Here is a 25,270-nt window from a genome sequence, read left to right as displayed (position 1 = left end):
TTTGTAACTCACATGACGATTTACGCTGCATAGATTTGATACTGCTTTGTGACATCCTTTTTTATTTTATGCATTTCCTTTGATATGAAAATTGTACATTGCCTACACTTTATTGAGATGGCAAATTTTAAATATATTTTTTTGCTGCGTTTATTTATTTATTTATTTGTTTGTTTGTTTGTGCCAGTAACACCTTCTATTCTTGTGACTGATACTTAAAGCTTTACTTACCTGTTTCTTGAGCTGCACTCAGTAGTCATGTGACCCAAGTGGCTCTGCGAACACTCCGCCCTTTGTTTTAGGGACGCCCTAGACACAGTCTGGTGAATTAATGCAGTTTTTTTTTTCTGCAGACCCATGTCCGTGCATAAGATCAGCCGGACTCCCACCCTCCGCCCCTCCTGATTTCTGATATCTGATTGCTCTCATTCATTTACAGTCTCTTGAGCTTTGGACCTTCCATTCAGACCCATGTCTGGGAACTGCATGCACTGGCTCCCTGCTCCTGCTCGTGTCGGATAAATTGGATGCAGGTTGGCTGAAGCCCAGAGTCACAGCAAACTTTAACCCTCTGAATTGGCTGCCCATAAACAGCTCTTTTCTCCCTGTACTCCGTAGTCCAGCTGCTCACAAACAATCCCACAGTGTCTGAGCTAGGGAGAGGATATCAGACCCAGACCACAGACAACCAGCATGATTCTTATGAACCGCTTGCGTGAGACAACACTTGGTCATGATCAGGGGTTTCTTTTTTTTTTTTCTCCCCCTTGAGAGTTTAGGAAAATGGGGCCAATGCAGACAACCCCAATTTTTTTTTTTTTTTTTTAGAAAGGCAGACTTTGGCACTACCATTGACAATGAAAGATACAACATGGCATAATAAGAAAAGAAAAAATTAATTACAATTAGAATAATTATATTATAAATCTGTTTTTCTTTTCCAGTTCAGGTCAATATTGTTAGTTTTATTTGATCACTGAACTTATATCTGACTTTGCTGTCTCTTTCCTTTAGGCCTCTCCTCCTCCCTAAGCAACCCCTCCCTCCAGGCATCACTCACCAACTCCCAGCTGCACTCGTCTCTCAGCAATCCCTCCATTCACTCGTCTCTGCGGCTTTCTTCGCTCTCCAATCCTCCTCCCGGAGGCATGGCCACCTCGCCCAGAAGACGGCCCGCTCCCATAAGCCCTCTGACCCTCTCTCCTGGGTCTGAGCAGCGACGCAGCCTGGGGAAGCAGCTCTCACCTACCATTTCACCATCTCTTTCTCCCATTACACAGGTACTCGTACTGGTCTTCTACTCGTACAGAAATGAAAACTCTTGAAGAAACCCATGCTGAAATTCAGGGCTCATTCTGTCTGGAACTGACAATACTGCAAAGACAAAATATGATTTTTGATTAATTTTGGTTGCTGAAATTTTGATGCATCTCTGTCGTGTAAAGTGACTTAAGAATTTAACTCTCATAGAACACTGCTGCTCATTACAATTTAATGACTTAATATTACTTTTCATAATTGCATTGGCTTTTATAGCATGAAGTGTGAGGTGATGAGAAGATTCCCAGACTTCCTGGAGAGCTTCATGTAAACTGTTAAGCTGAAGTTTGGCACCTGCTCTTAGAGAAAGACCAGGGACACACTGTTCTGAAACATCCTGTATGCAGCCTTGCGAACGCACTGAATTTTTATTATATATTTTTTTTGCTTTCCCGCTCTCTCCAGGGGGTTGCCTTGGACACCAGCAACCTGCCAATGGAGCCTCCTCCACCCTACCCACTCTATCAGCAATCCCAACAGTCTTTGCAACAGCAGCAACCCCAGTCTCATCCATCCATGCAGCAAAGTTCTCAGCATGCAGTGGGACAACAGCGCCAACCTCAGGGAGGGCAACAGCAGCCGCCTGTATCTCCTTTACAGAATGTTCACTTGGACTTCAACTCTGGTGTTGTGAGTAATTATTACAACATTTTGGTTGGCACTGGATGGTTGTAGGACCGATAATATTATTTAGTCAAGAATTAGTGTAGGCTTAGTCTTTCAAGCCAAACTTTTCCCTGAAATCAGAAAATCTATTGCATTTAATAGCTCACCCTGGCCAGGAACCACCCACTTTGACGGGAAAGGGCTTTTTGGCAAATTTCGGACAAGTTGTGCCAAGCTTTGTTTACTGTGAATATCAAATACTTTGTCCATGGGCAGGCGAAACATATACTCCTGAAATTAAGGGTATAAAACTGTCATTAGTAAAGACACAGTAGATTACTGTGAAAAACTGTAGACAAAATATACATCTACATATACAAAAGAATGCATTGCATGTCTTTTATGTACAGTAAGATTTAAAGGCTAAGCACCACTTAAAGGACCTCCATGAATATTTCACATTATTGTAGTTACTGACAGATATAAGTATGAATTAAAATGAAAACAGCAGCTTAATTTTCTTTAAAACTGACAATTTTATTAAATTGACGGAAAAACCCGAGCTCGCTACGGAAATTCTTGAACGCAACCGTGACGTCACTGGTGGACAACAGCCGAACAACGCTGCGGTAAAACACCGTTATGACTGACTGTTATGACAGTATCTAGCTAAATAACCAACATTATTCATGACAATAGCCTAGCAATAAGCTAAACTCAAATTTAGAGGTACCGTTATTCTTGTAAATGTGATCGAAGTCGAACTCGAATTCATCCGACACTATAAACCTCCGTAATGCAGCTACGTAGCCGAGTATAATCTGAGACACCGAGTTTAGCGAGTCAAGCTAACGTTAACTAACCCCAACTAAAACAGGCGAAGTGAGTGTCCTTACCCTGTTTACCTCCATGTTACAGAGGCTCTTGAACACCTTTCGTTGGTGTCCTTACATGCCCATATTGTTGGAAAAGCGCCAGTGAAATGAGCTACAGATAACGGAGTGAGCGGATGGTCCTTTCCAAAGTGCCCGTTTAAAGTGGACAAATTTAGTCCATTTTCTGGATATTTTGGGATCTTTGGGCCATTTGTGCACAGATGTCCCACTGTACATTGAATGATTGCAGCCAAAAACAACACACCTTTTCGTCATTTTGCATTAAATTAAGTGCAACTTCTAGAGTTGTTGTCCACAGGCAAGACACCTATTAGAGTTTCCGAACTCTAGGGTCCCCCTCCCAACGGTCTAAGAAATAACGTGTTTATTGATATTCAGAAAACATAAGTTAGGGACTCAAATTCCACTGTATTCATTTGTTTGACACTTTCATAGACCTGCTGCTTAGCGTTTAAGTTATGATTTTTTTTTTTTGTCCCCTCACAGCCAAACAACACGGGGGTGTACTACAACGATTTGTTCATGGAGCAGCAGTTTTCTGGTCGCCAGTCCAAGTGTCAGTCTTATCAGGTAAGGGCAAAAAAATACTACATCAAGCAAGCACGAAGACAGTACAGTTCTCTCACTTGCAAAGCTTTGAAACCTGTATGATCAACGCCCACACCTTCAGGCTGGATGTTTTTATTTTTAACTGTTAACAATACGTGGTGTGTGTGTGTGTGTCTCACATTTACACCACAGTAAAGCCATAGTGTAAATGAATGAATCACAGTGCTCTTGCTTACTGAAATAAATAAATTTAGTTTTCACAGTTTAGTTGCTATGTCAACGGTGCCCAGCATGAGCGATAAACATGAGTAGATCCTGACTGAACTGTAAAAGACAAGCTGCTTAAAGTTAATGCGTAATTGGTTTCTTTTTCAAGAGTAAAACAACCAAGCATTATTGCCATGTATTAATGGCTGAACATGTGCTTGATTTATTTATTTACTTGTGTTTTCTTACTCCTTTTCATAGCCATACCCTCAATGACGATTCACACACCATATCCTTAAGCAGAACCACCAAAATTGTTGATGATACAAAGGTTTTAAGCAACTTAAATCTACATTATTGTGTATTTTATTTGATTGATTGATTTATTTTGCATATATATATTTTTTTCTTTGCAACAGGACCAGTATAATATGTTGGAGCATGCCATGAGCTCCATGGCTGGAGGATTTGACCCATCTTCTAACCTTTACTGTTCCCAAGCATCACTTATGGGTTTGGGTGGTAGCCATGGCAACCTGCAAGACTCTATGCCAATGAAGCCCAACATGATGTACTCTAACTCTGGAGGTGTGCCCAACATCATCCTCACAGGTAATACATGTGACGTTGTTTTTTGGCTGCCATTTTAATCCATTAACCAAAACCAAGTCTTCAGACACTCATAATAATGGATATACTAAAAAAATGACTATTTATGAAGTGAAATGAGTGACAAATTGAAGTGAAAATGGTCCATAAATGTTGATTTTACTTTCCCACTCTTGCAGATGACTCGAACCCCAGCCTGTCCAAGGACATCAGCAGTGTATTATCAGCAGTTCCTGAATGTTTTGATTCAGAGGGAGTTTTCCCATTGGAGGATGAGCTCCGAATTGAGCCTCTAAGCTTGGATGGACTGAGCATGCTCAGTGATCCAGACATGGTTTTGCCAGACCCCTCAGTGGAGGACAGCTTCCGTAGCGACAGACTCTGAGGAGCGAAATTTGTGATCAGATATACGTACACCTCGTCAAGTCTTTATCACCAACTCTTTTTCTCTCTTTCTCCAAGACATTCATATTCCCATGTGGAGCAGCTGTCCTACTGCGGCATGAACACACGAACCTCAGCAGCCGTACCAAACCCTGCTTTATATACACATTGATTTATATATCAGTATATATTTAGATATTTGGCTTTTTCGTCATTTTTAGACTCTCTTAGACACATACACACTACATCTAACGTTCGATGACTTGCGGACCCATTAGTGCTGCGTGAACACAAGTGGCATCTCAGGGGTCATTCTCACTCTGTTCTCCATCTGCCACTTGAGAGAGTGATGATTATGATATTCACACTGAGCACACTCAAAGGAGGGGGAGGGGGGGGGGTGCGAGTTCAATCAGAAAGCTTCATGCAATCGTTGGCCACACCCAGAGTAAGACTGGGCCTAGACTTACAAAAAAAATGATAAGAAAATAGGAATACTCACTGATGGTACATGTTAGACCATGCTTAATCTGTGCCAAGTCTCATGTTTAACATTTGTCGGAGTCCCAGCTGGGATTTGCTGAACGCCCCCAGGACTTGATCCTAAATATTCCTTGTAGCAAAAATCACCTATCAGGAGTGACACCAGCACCACTGTGTTGCTTTCTTTTTTTTTTTTGTTTCCCACCCTCACAATCTTTACATCAAAACAACTTTAATGCACTCTCCGCAATGTGGCAGTTAGACCCAGAAACCAACAGCACTTATAATCTCAACTTACTTGCCCTGGTCTCGTCCTCATTTGCTGTAACCCTAAAGAATGTACCTCTGTTATAGACATGTTTATGGTATTCTTACAATAGAGCAGTGCTTTTAGGCATCACATTCCTGGAAAACAGAAAAAAATATTGGTGCATTGTATGCCAAATAGCTGCAGCCGCTGGGGCCCTCACAGCAGGGTGTGATTATGTAGAGAGAGAATACACAACAGTATGGTGTGTTATGGAACAGAAGGAGCCTGCAGCCTGCTTGCTACCAGCTCATATTGATGCACCACAAGCTGCAGTCTCTTGCACCAGCAAGATTGATCAGGTCTTGTTGCCCGCCCACTGCTCCAGTCTGCCTTCCTCAATTCCCTTTCAATCTTTATTGGCTCTCACCAATAGGGAGTCCTTTTTCCAGTCTCTATCCTCTCTTGGCATGCTTTTGACTTCCGTCTGTTCTCTTCCTCCCATTTTATCGTAGTCATTTCTATTTTTTTCCCTCTCATGTGTTTCCTTCCCAGTCTGTAGTGTTCATTAAACTTGAGCTGATGATTAAGTATAGATGGCTGCACAGTGGAGTAATAGTAAGAGTCACTGTCACATAGCTACAAGGTCCTAGGGTTGTGGGCTCAAACCACGCCTCAGGGGACTGTCTGTGTGGAGTTTAGTGTATTTTCTCTGTGTCTGCGTGGGTTTTCTCCAGGTGATCTGTTTTCCTCTTACAGTTAAAAATACATGCTTCTAGGTGGATTGGCTACTCAAAAGTGTCCATAGGTGTGAGTGAGTGTGTGATGGACTGGCTCCTCGTCAATGGGTGTGTTCCCGCTTGGTGACCCTGAACTGAATAAATTGCTTGCAGAAAATTAGTAAATTAATGAGATAATGAACAATTACTATTGTGTATATAATTACAGTCTTTGGTTTGTTTTATACAGCTATTAAAGTACAAGAATAAATTGACTAGCAGTGGTCACACTACACGTATCTGCCTTCCCTCCCCTCCTGCCAGTCTTATACTTCTCTCATCACCGTTCTACCTGCCTCGTCATTGTTCCTCATCTCCCCTCTCCTTCCCTCTACTTCCTTCTCCTCTGTGCTCTCTCCTTTTTCACTTTTTCATTATCAGTTCCGGCACCAACAGCCTCACATCCATCTGTCACTGTTAGAGCAGGCTACAGGGGCCGATGGTTGGGCTAATAATCTGACTGCAGAGACGGATAACCAGCTTGAGTTGCATTGCTGGATAAAAGCATTCGCAGGTTGGAGGTCCTGAAGTCAGACGTTTAACATCAAATGATGTGTCAGTGAGAGAAATCCCTCAAACACGAAGACATGAGGGCATCAGTAATATCTGTAACATCTGTACAGCAGGTTATTCCTATTCATTTTCTTCTATTGTAATTATTTTTTTTATTATAATTGAAATATTGAGATCTCACACACACACACATATGTGTGTGCGCCTCAATTTCAGTCTAACTAGAATGTATTTTTAAACAGACAAAAAGGGAGAACTGTTTACATAAAGTTTAAGAATTAAAATGTTTGAGTAGAAGTTGAAATTTCTATGATTTTGGTATAATTAAGAAAGAATATATTTGTATGGGTTTTTTTTCCTTTCTCTTTTTAGTCCAATCAGTGAATTGAAGCCCTCTTCGTGCTATGGCTATGCAGAAATCAGCATCAGAGTTATTCAAAATGCTGGAACAACGTAGTCCATGAGAGAGGAACTGTTTTACTTGTACATTTACATATAAATATAAATATATATCAATTCTATATATTATCTCCTAATATACATTTTTTACTGATGTGTTGTTTATGTTTTTATTTGTCGATCTGTTTAGCTCTGAATTTTATATATGGGTGTGTCCTTTTGTGGTGGTTGTTTAGATACTTGACCTGGACTTGCTCCCTGGTCAGATTGATTAGTAGTGGACATGGTATACATTAAACATTGCTTTTCTTGCTGGTTTCGATGTTTGCACTGATCATTGGAACAAAATTTACATTTTATTTTACATTTGTGTGATTCTGTTTTTCTTGCTCTTGGGCTCATAATTTTGCACAGTTTACACAAAGCCTTCAGAACGGATGCACTCTTTTTTTTTTTTATTATTATTATTATTTTTGTTATGTAAAGACCCAAGTGACCAAAAATTTTCTGATGAAATAATAATGCATTAATGTCACTCAGGAATGCATCAGTCACCATTGAATACAGCGTATTGTAAGTTAAAAATTACTCAGTAAACTCTGTGTTTTCGTCTATTGAAAATTAATTCCCATCCTGATTTCCTTTTGTTCTATTGTAGCGCTCAAAAAGTCAGAACCTGCCTTTCATTGATTTCATTTTCTCTTAAAATCTCAGTAAAATTTTTTCTATTTCCAGGAGATTCTTGTGAGGGGAATATCTGTATAAATAGATGGATATAGATCATTCTCAGTTTATAAAATGATTAAATGATGTAAAGCACAACCACAACTGTCCTCAGTGTGTAAACAGAAACTACAGCATCCATGTTTGAGAGAGAGAGAGAAGAACATCAAAGTCTACTGTTGCTCAAGGTCTGAACACATCCACAGGTGTTTGTGAGCATCCTTCCACTGAGAGGCCAACTTTATACCATGGGGCTGACAGAAGTTTGAGCTTTGAACTAGCCTTTGCTGGGGAAAGGAGATGGACATGTTTGTAAACCCAACAATAGTTTATAAGAACCGTGAACACGGGTCCCTCAGAAAAGAATGGAAGCTGTAATAAAAGGCAGAGGTGGCCATTTAAAACGGACACTTAGCTGACGTGGTTATTTTAACGACTTGTATTCGACGGCCTTTTGAAATGAACTAAATGATGGGTGGTCTCTGACTGTTTAACAGTACTGCAGTACTAGTAAACTATGATAGAGCTGAGGTTTGAATGAGTATTTTAAGTCTCTGTAGTTCTTGTACGGCTATAGCAATGCTGTGTGTATACCATGACCATGTTCTTAATCGACACACTGTGGTCCATGCACTCGAGTGGAGGGGGGAATTAAGAGTTTATTTAAAGGGTCACTGTGAGTGGGGGGAAATAAAGATTGGGTCAGCTCTCTGTGATTGAAGATGTGGTGTTTTTGTTTTTTTGTTTTGTTTTTTAAATAAGGGTTTGTCATTGTGTTAACAGCATTTACTCAGACTCTTGTATATGGATGTTTTTTTTTAATTTTTGTTTTAAAAGCTCTAGAGGGTGAAGATGCAGCTGGGAGGTCAGGGGGTTGTGGATGATGTCTGCTGCATCCTGTTAGTGTAGCATACTTCTCTGTGTATAGCTTCTGGCTTTCTTTCTCCTCCCCTTGTTCCCTCTTTTTCTGTGTTAAGTTTCTGTATACATTAGCATGGATGCTACAGTTCAGGAGAGCATGCAGTCAACATGTTTTGTATAAGAGCAGTTCTTTCTTCTGAATGATGTGTGATGGAGCTGCAGCTGTACTGGGCTACATCCGGCCTGTTCCCTATGCTCTCGTTTTTGAGGACATCTACGTCTTCTACTGCCTTATTCTCTCTCTCTCTTTCTCTCTCTGGGCTTGACCTCTTGCTGTCCCTCTGATTGTACTGTGATTTTTTTTTTATGTCCCCTCCATATTCCAAGCTTCGTATTGTGTGATTTTTATGTTATTCTGGTCTATATTACAGATAATAGTGGTAGTAGTGCATATTTTTGTTGTAGAAACTAATATTGTGGATTTTGTGGCTTTTTTTTGTCACTTTTCAAAACAAAACAAAAAATGTACAGTTCTATTATTTAAAGAATGTTTCTCATTCACTAGTGTTACTACTTTTTATTTTGTAATATGCCATTTAAAATTTTCTTTTTCAGATATTAAAATATTACTACACAACAAGGCTTTCAGTTTGTGACATATAGTGCTTATCTTTTGATTTTAATATAAATAATAAAACTCTTTACCGTCTGTCGGAGACAGGTTTCTTGTTTTCCTTCCTCTTTATGAATTAAAGGTTAAAGTTGACATATTTCTACATATTCGACATAATATGCGTGATAAGCTCTCGCGAGAACTTACATTTACGTTTCGGCATAGCTGCTCGAGATGAGGGTGGGTACATGAGCTTTGCCTGACGTAAACAAGGACTACTGACGTGCAGACTGACCAATTAAATGTTTACAGAGAAGGTTATCGACCAATAACGGTAGCTCTACAGTCAGACCGTGCAATCAGAAGATTTTATGTTACTTCACCACGCCCCCTTCTCACTCAAGCGAACCAATCGGAGTAGGGGAGGGCGGGACTAGTTTGAACGAACCGCTTCTCGAAAATTCTGTGAGCTCTTGAAAAACAAAATGCCGGACGTTTGTGAAATTCCGCACGGACATTTTTTTAAGTCTGAAAAAGAGGACATGTCCGGGTAAAAAAGGACGTCTGGTCACCCTAATATAACCATAGAACATAGAAAAGAAAAAAAAGTCACTGGTCGTTTTGACCGTTAAACAAATGGCCTGGAATTACACATTAATTTGAGTTTATGACTCAAAGTCCTATCTCACCCACTGTAAAGAAGTCTGTGTCTCCAAGTTTCTCTGTAAAAACCATCGACTATAAGATCTCCCTAAATGACTTGGCTCTCAGTGACTGAAATGTGGAAATCTTTGTGGAGTCCTCCTCTAATAATCTCAGGAGTCGGCCATTTTCCCCCGACTTCTACGTTGGTGTTATTCTTTGTTTTGCCAGCAGATGGAGACAATGAGATGCTCTTGACTGAAGGAGGGGTGAAAGTGGCCAATGAAGAGTGCACTGCTTAGAAACACAGTAATCCAGCCTCTTCTTAATGACCACATCTTTACATGATGTTTCAACAGAAAAATGCAGTAGAGAGGCATCTGCCAAATATCCGCTTGCATTTCCTTTCTTAATAACAATATTCTTATGGGGAGATAAATTCTTTTCCCTCAGTAATGTGGCACTCTATCCATTCCTGGTGCTGAAATACATGTTGCTTGCATTACATGGTTTGTGTTCTGTGAAATTCCCAGAATGATTCAATCAACAGGGAGGACCAGCTCTTTTATGGTCAGAGTCGTTTGATTAAATGAGTTCCGTCCTGTCCTTTGATGTTTGCGCTCTGATGGCTGCACTGTCCTCTGCTTTTGTCTAGTTTTGTGAACACAAATGCATTGCGTTTATGAAGTTTTTTTCCTCTCCAGAGCGAACAATCTGTTGGCTTCAAAGACGGAGGAGTGCGTGCCTTTCTGGAAATGTGGAGAAATGCCTTGGCAAGGCTGTTATTACCTGTGTGATACAGAACATCTGATAATGGATTTAAAAACACAGGTAACTCAGTAATAACATGGTGCACAGAGAGGGGATGGACAGCATACAGAGACTCTGTTTACACTCACCAACTCTGGTATTCTCATAAACCATTAGGACGATCATATGGCAAAGCCTTCCTCTGCTGTACGTCCGAGTCTAGCTTTATAATTCATTCGTTCATTCATTATCTGTATCCGCTTATCCATTTCAGGGTCGCGGTGGGTCCAGAGCCTACCTGGAATCATTGGGCGCAAGGCAGGAACACACCCTGGAGGGGGCGCCAGTCCTTCACAGGGCAACACAGACACACACACATTCACTCAGCTTTATAATCAAGTTATCAAAGCATACAGGCCCAAAAAAAGACTGAAGACACCTAAGAGGCGTATGTCCCTCGTCCTCCATGTCTCATTTCTGCTGTAACAACAAAACCTGTATAAAGTTTAATTTGTTGCTGTTATGTTGGAGGAAAGCTGAATTTCTGACCTTTTTTTTTCTTTTTAAATACGTCATATGCTGGTCAGATGATGATGATTATCTTCTGTAGTGAGGCAGCAAAAGACTGTTCCACTCTAGGTCCCTTCAAGAATAAAATAAACTCTCCTGAACTCTGTGGAGAAGCTGCACTTCTTAAAACAAGTCCTTCTTTGGGAGCGGTAGTCTCAGTAAGGGCTGGTAAAACTGGAGAATAAAAGATGTTTGACAGCTCAGGCCTTGTGTCACGCTCAGGTCTGTAAATCTCCAGCCTTTCAGTAATCCTCTGGATTTCAGAAAAAGGCAAGTACAGATCCCTAATGATCAGAACAGATTTATTGGGAGATACACAGAGACACTGAGGTTGAACACCTGAGGAGAGTGCAGCAGTGTGGCCCAACTCTGCTACTTAATATCAGTCATCTTCAAAGATCCATTCCAACCCAAACTAGATGGAAGAAATGTGGTCAGAGTTTATACATCACCTCAGTGTCTCAGCGTGTATGCAAAGCTATTAACTCGCTTAAAGTGTCCATAAAAACACCCTGTGTTTTACTGTAATAGCTCCAGAGGAGCCCGCGTACAGCTCTTACACAACTTGGGCCATGAGAATATTGTGTACATTTGATTGAAGTAGAGAGATGTGTTGAACTGGAACACATCTCCCTCTGTTCTGGGTTCTTTAACTCACTTATGAGGTGGATCAGATGTGTTTTATTAAAGCTAGAACTAAACTGGGAGGCACGGTGGCGCAGCAGGTAGTGTCGCAGTCACACAGCTCCAGGGGCCTGGAGGTTGTGGGTTTGATTCCCGCTCCGGGTGACTGTCTGTGAGGAGTGTGGTGTGTTCTCCCTGTGTCTGCGTGGGTTTCCTCTGGGTGACTGTCTGTGAGGAGTGTGGTGTGTTCTCTCTGTGTCTGCGTGGGTTTCCTCCGGGTGACTGTCTGTGAGGAGTTGGTGTGTTCTCCCTGTGTCTGTGTGGGTTTCCTCCGGGTGACTGTCTGTGAGGAGTTGGTGTGTTCTCCCTGTGTCTGTGTGGGTTTCCTCCGGGTGACTGTCTGTGAGGAGTTGGTGTGTTCTCTCTGTGTCTGTGTGGGTTTCCTCCGGGTGACTGTCTGTGAGGAGTTGGTGTGTTCTCTCTGTGTCTGCGTGGGTTTCCTCCGGGTGACTGTCTGTGAGGAGTTGGTGTGTTCTCCCTGTGTCTGTGTGGGTTTCCTCCGGGTGACTGTCTGTGAGGAGTTGGTGTGTTCTCTCTGTGTCTGCGTGGGTTTACTCCGGGGGCTCCGGTTTCCTCCCACAGTCCAAAAACACACGTTGGTAGGTGGATTGGCGTCTCAAAAGTGTCCGTAGGTGTGAGTTTGTGAGCGAATGTGTGTGTGTCTGTGTTGACCTGTGAAGGACTGGCGCCCCCTCCAGGGTGTATTCCTGCCTTGCGCCCAATGATTCCAGGTAGGCTCTGGACCCACCGCGACCCTGAACTGGATAAGCGCTTACAGATAATGGATGGATAGAACTAAACTGTGCAGAACAAGTAAAAGTTTATAAGAAGATCTGCCCAATGCCAGAAATAAATACGATTATGCCCAGGTCAGCCATAACATCACTGTTTACTGCCTGTACTCTCAGCTCTACTGACCATATGTGAGCACTTGCAATCACATGGTTCTGCAATTACAGACTGTAGTCCACTTGTTGCACAGCATGACAGCAGGTATTATTTGGGCAGTGGATCATTTTCAATGTTGCAGTGATAGTGTATGATGCAAGCGGATCAGACACAGCAGTGCTGTTGGAGTTTTTAAGGGGTAGTGTCCTACCTCGTTGGCCCACCTTGTAGATGTAAAGTTAAGAGACAGTAGCTCATTTGTTGCTGCACGGTTTGTAGTCCTTCATCGGTGGACACAGGACGCTGTTGGCTGGAAAGTTTTGGTTGGTGGACAACTCTCAGTCCAGCAGTGACAATGATCCACTGGAAAATGCCTGCTGTAACGTGGTCCTGATCAGAGCAGAATGAAAATAGGCAATGGTCAGTGAATGTAGAAACAAGGTGGTCCTAATGTAATGGCTGATCTGTGTTTGTCCTGGAGCAGTGTGCTAAGTAGGGCTGTGCAGTTGTTTATTTCCTGTCACTTACTGAAGGATGAGGCGACTCGAGCGGCTAAATCACATCATTCAAGTAATTACCTGGCTCCGTTAAGTCTTTTCAAATGCAGGACTGCACCCAACCACCTTCTGCCCTGAGGAAAATGACCTGTAACCCCAGACCCGTCTCCTCTGCCTGTTGTCGGGTCAGTTTCTGCACCCTTTTTAGTGCCTCAGTGTACTGCACTAACCAACGGCCAACAGTTCTGCTCCTGTTAACTCACCTTTGGTTTGTGTGGAGCAGGGGTTTAAATGTGGTCTAAATTGCAGATTTTACAATGTACAGTTTCTTCCGAAGACTCTGGGAATCTGATGAAATCTCTGTGTGTAAAGGGCAAGGCTGAAAAACACGACTTTGTGTCTTTAAGCCTGAGTCCCTTGCATTAAACTTGCATTAAAAAGCAGTGTGATGCTGTAACAGATATCATTGCATAGGTTTCGCCAGTTTGTTGACCATCTGTCGTCAGTGAATTGTATCTGTTGTTCCTGCATCCACAAAAGTTCACAACATCCAGGAACTGTGCTGACTTTTCCGGACTTGAGTTAATCAGAAAAGGATGGATGGCACAGTGATGCACTGTGTGGTCCTATATGTCAGAGTGTGTGTAGGAGCCTTGATTGTCATGGTCCCAGGTCCAAAGATGAAAGCCACATCCATGTTATCTTCAACCTGGAATCATTGGGCGCAAGGTGGGAATACACCCTGGAGGGGGCGCCAGTCCTTCACAGGGCAACACAGACACACACATTCACTCACACACTCACACCTACGGACACTTTTGAGTCATCAATCCACAGAGCACCCGGAGGAAACCCACACGGACACAGGGAGAACACACCACACTTCTCACAGACAGTCACCCGGAGGAAACCCTGAATACTGAATGTATTGAGGGGAATGTATTGAAACTAGATGCAGATATTTTCACTGTAAAAGAGAATGTATGAACTTGTCTTTGTAATTAATCATTAGATTCGTGGAGCTGTGTGACTGCGACACTACCTGCTGCGCCACCGTGCCGCCCCCATGTTATCTTACCAATATAAAACTATAAGGCAGTGTTTGTCTTGCCATGTTTATGGGTTAGTGCCTGTGACACGGGTATCTAACACAACTGTGAATACAATATTAACACTGAATCACATTCACATTCTGCAGCAGCATGCTTCCATTTAGATGTCTTTTTCCAAGGACGTAGATGCTTTGGACAGGGCAACACCAAGCCACTTCATGTATATGTAACAAACAATAGAAGGACAAGCCAATGTAAAGTAATTTAAACAAAAATGTAATGCTTATCAGTGATTTTATTATATAGTTACCATCCTACACTTTCTATTTAAAGTGTGTGTTTCTTATGTTTTAGTCTTGCTGTCAGATTATTTATTTATTTCTCCAGACAAGTTATTCATAGCCAGTACTGAAAATAGATACGCTGTGCTCTCTCTCCTGGCCTCATGCAGCGGAAAGGTTTTTGTCGGTTTCTTGACCCCAGACAGAGTTTGATTGTAGCCATTTATTCCAGTTTCTGTTCCAGACAACAGCCAGATTTCAAAACCTGCTGAAGGCCGTTGAAACTTGGACTGTTCTGATTAATGTCTTTTCCTCCTCTGAAGTCTGTGAGGAGAGTAAACAATTTCTGATTTACATCCAGTTCCCTGACGTGCTGCAGCTTTTGTCACTTGTTTGCTGCCTGGTCTCATAAACATCAGAGGTCAAGGGCAGTGCTGTGCAGAAACGGAGTACGTATGTGTAGTGTATGTGCCTGTGTCCTAATGTCTAATCTTAACAGAAGTGCTGCTTTAGGACTTGCAGTTAAGACCACAGAACTGCCTGAACAGAATCTGGACAACGCCACAGTTCAGCTGTTTTGAGATGGTGAAAAAAAGGGCGGGCGTACAACATGCCGTTGTGTGCTTACCTGAACCTATGTGTGCTCTTAGGTCCTTTACACCTTTATTTGCTACACAAAACATGGGAATTTCTTTTTTAATTCATCCGAGAACTTACATTTACGAGCTTTGCCTGACGTAAACAAGGACAACTGACGTGCAGACTGACCAATTAAATGTTTACAGAGAAGGTTATCGACCAATAACGGTAGCTCTACAGTCAGACGGTCCAATCAGAAGATTTTAGGCTAATTCACCACGCCCCCTTCTCACTCAAGCGAACCAATCGGAGTAGGGGAGGGCGGGACTAGTTTGTGAATGAAACGCTTCTCGAAAATTCTATGGAAGCTCTAGAAAAACAATATCCCGGACGTTTGTGAAATTCCGCCCGGACATTTATTTACGTCTAAAAAAGAGGACATGTCCGGGTAAAAGTGGACGTCTGCTCACCCTATGTTTGTCAATTACATGTCAGTCACATTTGTCTGATGCTAATCATTTTTAAGCTATGTATTTTACAATAAACTGAATACACTTTGTGCCCTATCCTTCTTCTCTTTATGGTTGTGATGAGAAAACAGTGGCTGATAATAATTCCACAGTAAGTCTGTACACTATACAACAACTAGAAACTCACTTAACCTGGAGGTACCGCAATGTTTTCAATCCTTGTTTTCAAGACTGGGACTTCATGGAGAGCATTTTCTGCTTTAAAGGCTGTGACCAAACCAAAATAGGGCTCTGCCAGCTGTGTATTAATTGCATTACCATCTTCCACTTCTGAAGCACAGAGCTCATGGAGTGGTTTGAAAAAATGCCAGGGGATTTTTGCAAAATTATCAGCATTTCATGGTGCAACTTGTTAGCATTTCAGCAGCTTCTCTAGGTTTTGAGTTGTTTACCTCCCACTTCTTAAACTGAGTTATCAGCTGCAGCCTTCAGCTCATTACAGCGATCAAAACACTGGCCTCCTGACCCAAACAACGTGATTAGTGAGGTACATCTCCTGCCAATTGTCACTGTCCGTACATGCGCATGCAAACACAGTCATACAGCGTGTAACAGTGATGGGGACATGCTCTGGGACTGAGTCACTGCAGCTGTGTTTATAGACTCTGTGTGTATGTGAGTTTGTTTTTGTACAATTTCAGTGGACAAAACTCCACTGACCTTGTAGGAAAACCAGAGGAATCACAGGGCTAACAAACAACAGAAGGACCATCCAAATGTTCCTGAATGTATAACGTCATTTAAACAAAAGTTTTATGTTTCACTTTTTTAAAACTGAAGGGACAAACCTATTTCTTTTGGGTTTAGGTTTTAGGATTAGAATTTAGGGTTTGGTTTAGTTCTTAACAATTTTTAGGGCTATAATTATAATTAATACACCTTGGCATTGCTTTTGGGATATAAAAGCACATCATTTTTTTTAGGGAAACGCTCAGCAGTGGTCTCTCACAGGTCCTGTGGGCCCCTGAGGTACACAAACCCAGTCAGGGCCTATATACTCCTCATTCTGTGACATTATTTATTTATTAAGCCTTAAAGTAATGTCACTAAATCTCAGACCAAATAGTCTCTGTGCAATAAAGAGCAGCAGGAGGGGGTCAGGCTGTTTATTTGACATGTTCTACAAAGGTAAAGTTGAATTATAGTTGGTACAGAGCAGGAGAAGGTAGCTTTGTATCTACAGTGTATTTCTATCAGGACACTCTCCCCCTTCCCACCTTCTTTTTTTAACACAATCCAACACGTTTTTCCTTTTCCTGTCTTTTTGCTTCTGCTCCTCTGTTTCTTCCCTGATGTTTGTACATATTTGTGACTCTGACAAGGGGAAAAAGCTGTGCACATCTGTTGCGCAGTGGGTTTTCACACTGTGAGATTATTCCAGCTACTAAACAGCTGTCCTGTAGTTGACCTTCAGCTGATGATCTGCTGGGATTATGCAGGCAGTGGTTAGTATTTTACAAAAATCATGCAGAGTGTTGAATTCAATGATGAATAAAACTTTTAAAACTGGTAGTTTAGTTATTATATTATGCTTTCATAAGGTTTTTTAAAGGAATATATAGAAAATAGCTGGAATTTCCCATTAAAAGCATCTGTAGCATTTGATTGATACGGGGTCATTTTAACACCCCTCTGTACTTGGTGGAAAACTAGGAAACCCATTGACCCAATATGTATTTGTAATAGAAACCTGTCTACAGGTGCTGAAACATCCTCCCATCGACTTCAGTGATAAAGCACACCTGTACAAATACACACACACACACACATCTCTAACAACTGTTACTGCAGAAACACGTATCACATCTGGCATAAAGAGACAGGGCCATCACATTAAACAACGGCAGTGGAGGAAAAATGGACTCTCCAGGGAATGGTTTGTGCACTGTGAAACACTGGGACATTTGTTCTGTGTGGATGGATCACTGATCTTTATGTGAGGGGTCACTATGACAAAGTGCAAAATTCATGTTCAGAGCTGGGTAGTTCCCATATGTATTTTTGCAGTATAGATTTTGTTATAATTAAATAATGAACTATACTAATCAGGGCGGCATGGTGGTCCAGCGGGTAGGTGTCGCAGTCACACAGCTCCAGGGGCCTGGCGGTTGTGGGTTCGATTCCCGCTCCGGGTGACTGTCTGTGAGGAGTGTTCTGAGTGTGGTGTGTTCTTCCTGTGTCTGCCTGGGTTTCCTCCGAGTTTGGTGTGTTCTCCCTGTGTCTGAGTGGGTTTCCTCCAGGTGACTGTCTGTGAGGAGTGTGGTGTGTTTTCCCTGTGTCCGCATGGGTTTCCTCCGGGTGACTGTCTGTGAGGAGTGCGGTGTGTTCTCCCTGTGTCTGTGTGGGTTTCCTCCGGGTGACTGTCTGTGAGGAGTGTGGTGTGTTCTCCCTGTGTCTGAATGGGTTTCCTCCGGGTGACTGTCTGTGAGGTGTGTTCTGAGTGTGGTGTGTTCTTCCTGTGTCCGCGTGGGTTTCCTCTGAGTGTGGTGTGTTCTCCCTGTGTCTGTGTGGGTTTCCCTTGGGTGACTGTCTGTGAGGAGTGTGGTGTCTTCTCCATGTGTCTGCGTGGGTTTCCTACGGGTGACTGTCTATGAGGAGTGTGGTGTGTTCTCCCTGTGTCTGTGTAGGTTTCCTCCGGGTGACTGTCTTTGAGGAGTGTGGTGTGTTCTCCTCGTGTCCACGTGGGTTTCCTCCGTGTGACTGTCTGTGAGGAGTGTGGTGTGTTCTCCCTGTGTCTGAGTGGGTTTCCTCCAGGTGACTGTCTGTGGGGAGTGTGGTGTGTTTTCCCCGTGTCCGCATGGGTTTCCTCCGGGTGAATGTCTGTGAGGAGTGTGGTGTCTTCTCCCTGTGTCTGTGTGGGTTTCCTCCGGGTGACTGTCTGTGAGGAGTGTGGTGTGTTCTCCCTATGTCTGCGTGGGTTTCCTCCGGGTGACTGTCTGTGAGGAGTGTGGTGTGTTCTCCCTGTGTCTGCGTGGGTTTCCTCCGGGTGACTGTCTGTGAGGAGTGTAGTGTGTTCTCCCTGTGTCTGCGTGGGTTTCCTCCGGGTGACTGTCTGTGAGGAGTGTGGTGTGTTCTCCCTGTGTCTGTGTGGGTTTCCTCCGGGTGCTCCGGTTTCCTCCCACAGTCCAAAAACACACGTTGGTAGGTGGATTGGCGACTCAAAAGTGTCCGTAGGTGTGAGTGTGTGAGTGAATGTGTGAATATGTGTGTTGCCTTGTGAAGGACTGGCGCCCCCTCCAGGGTATATTCCCGCCTTGCGCCCAATAATTCGAGGTAGGCTCTGGACCCACCGCGACCCTGAACTGGATAAGCGGTTACAGATAATGAATAAATTAACGAATATACTAACCAGCAATACGCTGTCACTGCTGGACAGAAAATAGTCCACCGACCACCAGCCTGTGCACAGCATGCTGTGACCACTTATGAAGGACTGGAGAGTGACTATAACAAACTGTGCAGCAGCTGTGAGGCAAATATACAGTTGTCTCTGACTTTACTTCTACAAAGTTTTCCTTCATGCGTGTTAAAATAGCTGAAGCAGGGCATTTTAGGCAGCATCCCAGCCTCCACTAATCAAACCTGTATGTGCTTGTGTTTTTATTAGTGCGGATACTTGTCCAAAAGACTAAACAGCTGATGTAGGCAGAGCGGACTCAAGCAGAGAGGAATGCTAATGAAACCCACAGTGTGCTGCTTCGGAGGTGCATTAAGAGAACTGTTTACCGTTATCCTCAGGATTTATAAACTCTGAGCTGTTGGTGATTGATTGTGATTATCTGCGTGTGGCTGGAGCTAATTTCTATCTGTTTATGTATTTTTCTTGACTTTTGGACCTTTGCACGCCGTGTTGTTCAGTGTGATGATTAACTGTCCTGTGCAGGAGCTGCTGTTTTTAGTAAAAGTGCAGGATGCCCTGAGGTTTATGAATTATTATCACATCTTCCTGCTCAAAGATAATGTATTCTGAATAGAAAATGTAAGGCTGAGCTCCCTGATATGATGTGGGCTCTTCTTATCCCACGCTCTGCTCTAGCACACCCACCATACAACCTTGAGATTAAAGAGTGATGGAATGTGACTTGTTCCCAGGAATGGGCCGATTTCCTATCAACAGTGCACAAGCAGCTCATTTCCCAAGGTCACACATTCCCCACCTTTTCTTTCGTTTGAAAGCTGTAAACAAACCAGGGTAAATCTATTGGACCTTGACAGTAATTACAAATGAATTCAATTAATAAATGAAAGGAGTACGCCAACTTTTTTCTGTCAAATCTAATCTGCCACATTGTCTCTAACTACCAATAATGATGTAATAAAATGCAGATCAGTTGTTTGTTTTGGAATAGATGCAGTATATTAGTTAGGAACCCAGTGATGTAAAATGTGGGTTATTTGTACAAAATTTATAAGTACCCCTTACTTTCTAATATGTATTTGACTAAATATAAAATATTCTATGTGCCAGATGTCATCAGCTAATGCTGAAGTTTAAATGTATGAAAAAATAACGTGCTTTTAACGTCATTGCACCACATTCATTTATTCATTGTCTGTAACCACTTCCGGTTCAGGGTTCATTGTGTGTCTGGAGCCTACCTGGAATCACTGGGTGCAAGACAGTAACACACTCTGGAGGGCTTGCCAGTCCTTCACAGGGTCACACACACACACACACACACACACAAACATTCACTCACACCTACTGACACTGAGTTGCCAATCCACCTACCAACGTGTGTTTTTGGACTGTGGGAGGAAACCGGAGCACCCGGAGGAAACCCACGCAGACACAGGGAGAACACACCACACTCCTCACAGACAGTCACCCGGAGGAAACCCACGTAGACCCAGGGAGAACACACCACACTCCTCACAGACAGTCACCCGGAGGAAACCCACGCAGACACAAGGAGAACACACCACACTCCTCACAGACAGTCACCCGGAGGAAACCCACGCAGACACAGGGAGAACACACCACACTCCTCACAGACAGTCATCCGGAGAAAACCCACGCAGACACAGGGAGAACACACCACACTCCTCACAGACAGTCACCCGGAGGAAACCCCCGCAGACACAGGGAGAACACACCACACTCCTCACAGACAGTCACCCGGAGGAAACCCCCGCAGACACAGGGAGAACACACCACACTCCTCACAGACAGTCACCCGGAGGAAACCCCCGCAGACACAGGGAGAACACACCACACTCCTCACAGACAGTCACCCGGAGGAAACCCACGCAGACACAGGGAGAACACACCACACTCCTCACAGACAGTCACCCGGAGCAGGACTTGAACCCACAACTTCCAGGACCCTGGAGCTGCGTGACTGCGACACCTACCTGATGCGCCACCATGACGCCTCATTGCATGGGCTCTGGGTGCAGTGAGCGCATACATATACACACACACACACACACACACACACACACACACACACACACAGAGTGACAGGCAGCAATTAGGTGCCTTGCATCCATGGACGTTGAGGGATAAAAAACCCTCAGTCCCAAGCCTGCTTCTCTAAACTTTAGGCAACAGCTGCACCTTAATGGTGTTGAAGGGTGTTCATGCAGCAATGTAAAGAGCCGGGTTTTAAATACTAGGACTTCATTTTGAGTGATCGATACAAGAACAAGAAAAAAAAGGGGGATATTTGTCATTGTGTCCATTTTCAGAATGCCTATGTACCTAGATGCTCATGAGCAAAAAATCTTTTGAGTAGACAAATAAACACGTATAATAATATTTGTTTGTGTTGTTTGTTCCCAAAAATCACCAGAAATGTGAGACATAGTTTGCCCCTGATCTGATGGTGTATAAGTATCCGGTCCTTAGTAGCTACAGTACCTTGTTAGCTTTATCACAAAACCGAAAAGTTGACACTGGACCCGTCTTGACTGATTGACCACTTTTGGCTTTTTGACAACTATAAAGTTGCCTTTTGGCTGAATCATCCATTTATAAATTGAATACAAACCTCTGCATGAAGAAAATATTCTGTTACAACAGCTCAAAGCGGCACATTATCCGATGATCCTGGCCTGGTTGGCACTCATCCAGTGCACAGTTTAAAGTGTGTCCAGCACTCAGTACTGTCAGCTCCTCATCAGCATGCAGCAATAAAGCAGACCACTGCGGGTCTTTGAAGCTCTCAACTAATGAGGGCTGTATTTCAATCACCTGAGGCAGAATACACCCCCGAAACCCCCCACTGTCACACTTCTGAAGATGTATGGGCGAACATCACATGTTTTTTTTTCCCCCCACAGGAAACTCTGGGATTGGACTACTTTCTGTATTCATTACCTTAATTACTCTTAAGCAGTAATTGTTGGGAAGTTCCTAGAAAGTTTTGGGTTACACTAGTACAGATACTTCTTACTGAGATAAAGCAGTGTCACTCGGTATGACTTATTTTTGGAAAGTTGTTGCCTGAGTGTAATATTCATTCATTCATTCATTATCTGTAACCCTTATCCAGTTCAGGGTAGTGGTGGGTCCAGAGCCTGCCTGGAATCATTGGGCGCAAGGCAGGAATATACCCTGGAGGGGGCGCCAGTCCTTCACAGGGCAACACAAACACACACACCACACTCCTCACAGACAGGCACCCGGAGGAAACCCATGCAGACACAGAGAGAACACACCACACTCCTCACAGACAGGCACCCGGAGGAAACCCATGCAGACACAGGGAGAACACACCAACTCCTCACAGACAGTCGCCCAGAGGAAACCCACGCAGACACAGGGAGAACACACCACACTCCTCACAGACAGTCGCCCAGAGGAAACCCACGCAGACACAGGGAGAACACACCACACTCCTCACAGACAGTCGCCCAGAGGAAACCCACGCAGACACAGGGAGAACACACCACACTCCTCACAGACAGTCGCCCAGAGGAAACCCATGCAGACACAGGGAGAACACACCAACTCCTCACGGACAGTCACCCAGAGGAAACCCACACAGACAAAGGGAGAACACACCACACTCCTCACAGACAGTCACTCAGAGCGGGACTCGAACCCACAACCTCCAGGCCCCTGGAGCTGTGTGACTGCGACACATACCTGCTTCACCACCGTGCCGCCCATGAGTGTAATAGACTTGTGTTAATCACATACAGCCCTGAGATCGACTGACACCCAACCCACCTGCCGTGTGCCCAGTGGTTCCTAGTAGGCTCCATACCCTGATCAGGATGAATGAAACAACAGATGAATGAATAATTACATGCAGTGCAACTGTAGACTGAGCCTGCTGTGGTGCATATCTGGGCTATAATGGAAATGTGAGCAGATGTTATTTCATTACTTTGTTTTCAGTAACCACTCCCCCACCCCCACCCCAACCACCATACACACCATTAAGACATTTCACAAACCACAACTGAAGTTTGAACAATGATAGATGGCATCCTTGTGCTGTTACATTCGCATGTTAATCATTTTGATTGTATGTAATAATTGTCATTTGTGTGTATTTATGACTGGGGTTTACCTCATCCGTGTGAGCTGCCGTTGACGAGAATCAGATTAGCCCGAGGTGTGTTCGTGGAGGAGCCCAAGATGTGGTACACTTGTTGTAGAAAATATCTGTGCAAGCTGGAACAGGTCAGTGAGGCCCCCGAGGTCCTCGGCTATCACACGCTGGAGAAATGCTTAGGAAGTCTTGTTTTTATCAAGGCCCCTCAAAGGGGGGGAGACAAAACAATGCTTGGGTGTGCAGCTGATGGAGAATCATGGCTGATACATGCTATTTTAAGACCTGTTTCCATGGTCATAGATCTGGCCTGTCCAAGCACTCATAATCACAGTTTCCAAAAGTGCACAGTGGCTGTTCATTGTTGGGGCGTTTGTGGTCAGTTGCACAACTTTACAGCTATATTAATACATATATACTAGCCTAGGATATCACTGATTTCCACAAATAACTACGGAAGATCCTGATATAAACACTGTTTAACATTAGTAACTCTCATTTGCCCTTGCCTTGCCTCCACATTACTGTCTGTTTAACCCTTTGTGTTGTTTTCTCTTTGGATGACAGAACTTTGTAAACTCTGCTAAACATTTTACCCTGAAATACTAGACCCTCATCAATTTTGCTCATGCACATAATGCTACAGTACTGTGCAGCTTTAGGCAGTTTTAATCACATGAGAAAAAGAGATTTATAAAGCTATTCATCACAGCAGGAAGTATTTATTTGCTCAAAAAACCCTAAACCTAATATTAGAATGTAAACAAGCAAAGTTATTATAGCATACACACATTGCCAAAGCATTAGAGCGGGTCACTGTTTAAAACACTTTCTTTTTTATTGATTGATTAGTGATTAATTCACACACATTCATTCATTGTCTGAAACTGCTTATCCAATTCAGGGTCACGGTGGGTCCGGCGCCTACCCAGAATCACTGGGTACAAGGTGGGAACACATCCTGGAGGGGGCGCCAGTACTTCACAGGGCACAGGACACATTTGAGTTCCTCCAGTCACCCGAAGGAAACCCACAAAGACACAGGGAGAACACACCATACTCCTCACAGACAGTCACCCGGAGGAAACCCAAAGAGACACAGAGAGAACACACCACACTCCTCACAGACAGTCACCCAGAGGAAACCCACACAGACACAGGGAGAACACACCACACTCCTAACAGACAGTCATCCGGAGGAAACCCACACAGACACAGGGAGAACACACCACACTCCTCACAGACAGTCACCCAAGGGAAACCCACGCAGACACAGGGAGAACACACCACAGTCCTCACAGACAGTCATCCGGAGGAAACCCACACAGACACAGGGAGAACACACCACACTCCTCACAGACAGTCACCCAGAGGAAACCCACACAGACACAGGGAGAACACACCACACTCCTAACAGACAGTCATCCGGAGGAAACCCACACAGACACAGGGAGAACACACCACACTCCTCACAGACAGTCACCCAAGGGAAACCCACGCAGACACAGGGAGAACACACCACAGTCCTCACAGACAGTCATCCGGAGGAAACCCACACAGACACAGGGAGAACACACCACACTCCTCACAGACAGTCATCTGGAGGAAACCCACACAGACACAGGGAGAACACACCACACTCCTCACAGACAGTCACCCGGAGGAAACCCACACAGACACAGGGAGAACACACCACACTCCTCACAGACAGTCATCCGGAGGAAACCCACACAGACACAGGGAGAACACACCAAACTCCTCACAGACAGTCACAAGGAGGGAACCCACACAGACACAGCGAGAACACACCAAACTTCTCACAGACAGTCACCCGGAGGAAACCCACACAGACACAGGGAGAACACACCACACTCCTCACAGACAGTCACCCCGAGGAAACCCACACAGACACAGGGAGAACACACCACACTCCTCACAGACAGTCACCCCGAGGAAACCCACGCAGACACAGGGAGAACACACCACACTCCTCACAGACAGTCACCCGGAGGAAACCCATGCAGACACAGGGAGAACACACCACACTCCTCACAGACAGTTACCCGGAGGAAACCCACGCAGACACAGGGAGAACACACCACA

At 43.8% G+C, this 25,270-nt stretch overlaps 1 protein-coding gene across 2 annotated transcripts in view; it reads left to right on the top strand.

The window, feature by feature from the left end:
* Nucleotides 1-9,164, top strand: part of LOC136678239 (CREB-regulated transcription coactivator 3-like) — a 38,398-nt gene extending 29,234 nt beyond the window's left edge. For both annotated transcript variants that reach the window (XM_066656210.1, XM_066656209.1), the window contains 5 exons: nucleotides 1,015-1,280; nucleotides 1,726-1,950; nucleotides 3,309-3,392; nucleotides 3,998-4,190; nucleotides 4,367-9,164. In XM_066656210.1, the coding sequence (XP_066512307.1) occupies nucleotides 1,015-1,280; nucleotides 1,726-1,950; nucleotides 3,309-3,392; nucleotides 3,998-4,190; nucleotides 4,367-4,572 (974 nt within the window). In that variant the 3' untranslated portion in view covers nucleotides 4,573-9,164. The remainder of the gene's footprint in view (nucleotides 1-1,014; nucleotides 1,281-1,725; nucleotides 1,951-3,308; nucleotides 3,393-3,997; nucleotides 4,191-4,366) is intronic.
* The last annotated feature ends 16,106 nt before the right edge of the window (nucleotides 9,165-25,270 follow it).

Source organism: Hoplias malabaricus, chromosome Y (genome assembly GCF_029633855.1).
Source record: "Hoplias malabaricus isolate fHopMal1 chromosome Y, fHopMal1.hap1, whole genome shotgun sequence".
NCBI lineage: Eukaryota > Metazoa > Chordata > Actinopteri > Characiformes > Erythrinidae > Hoplias > Hoplias malabaricus.
Note: the sequence above shows the minus strand (reverse complement) of the source record. Positions and strands in the feature narration are given on the sequence as shown.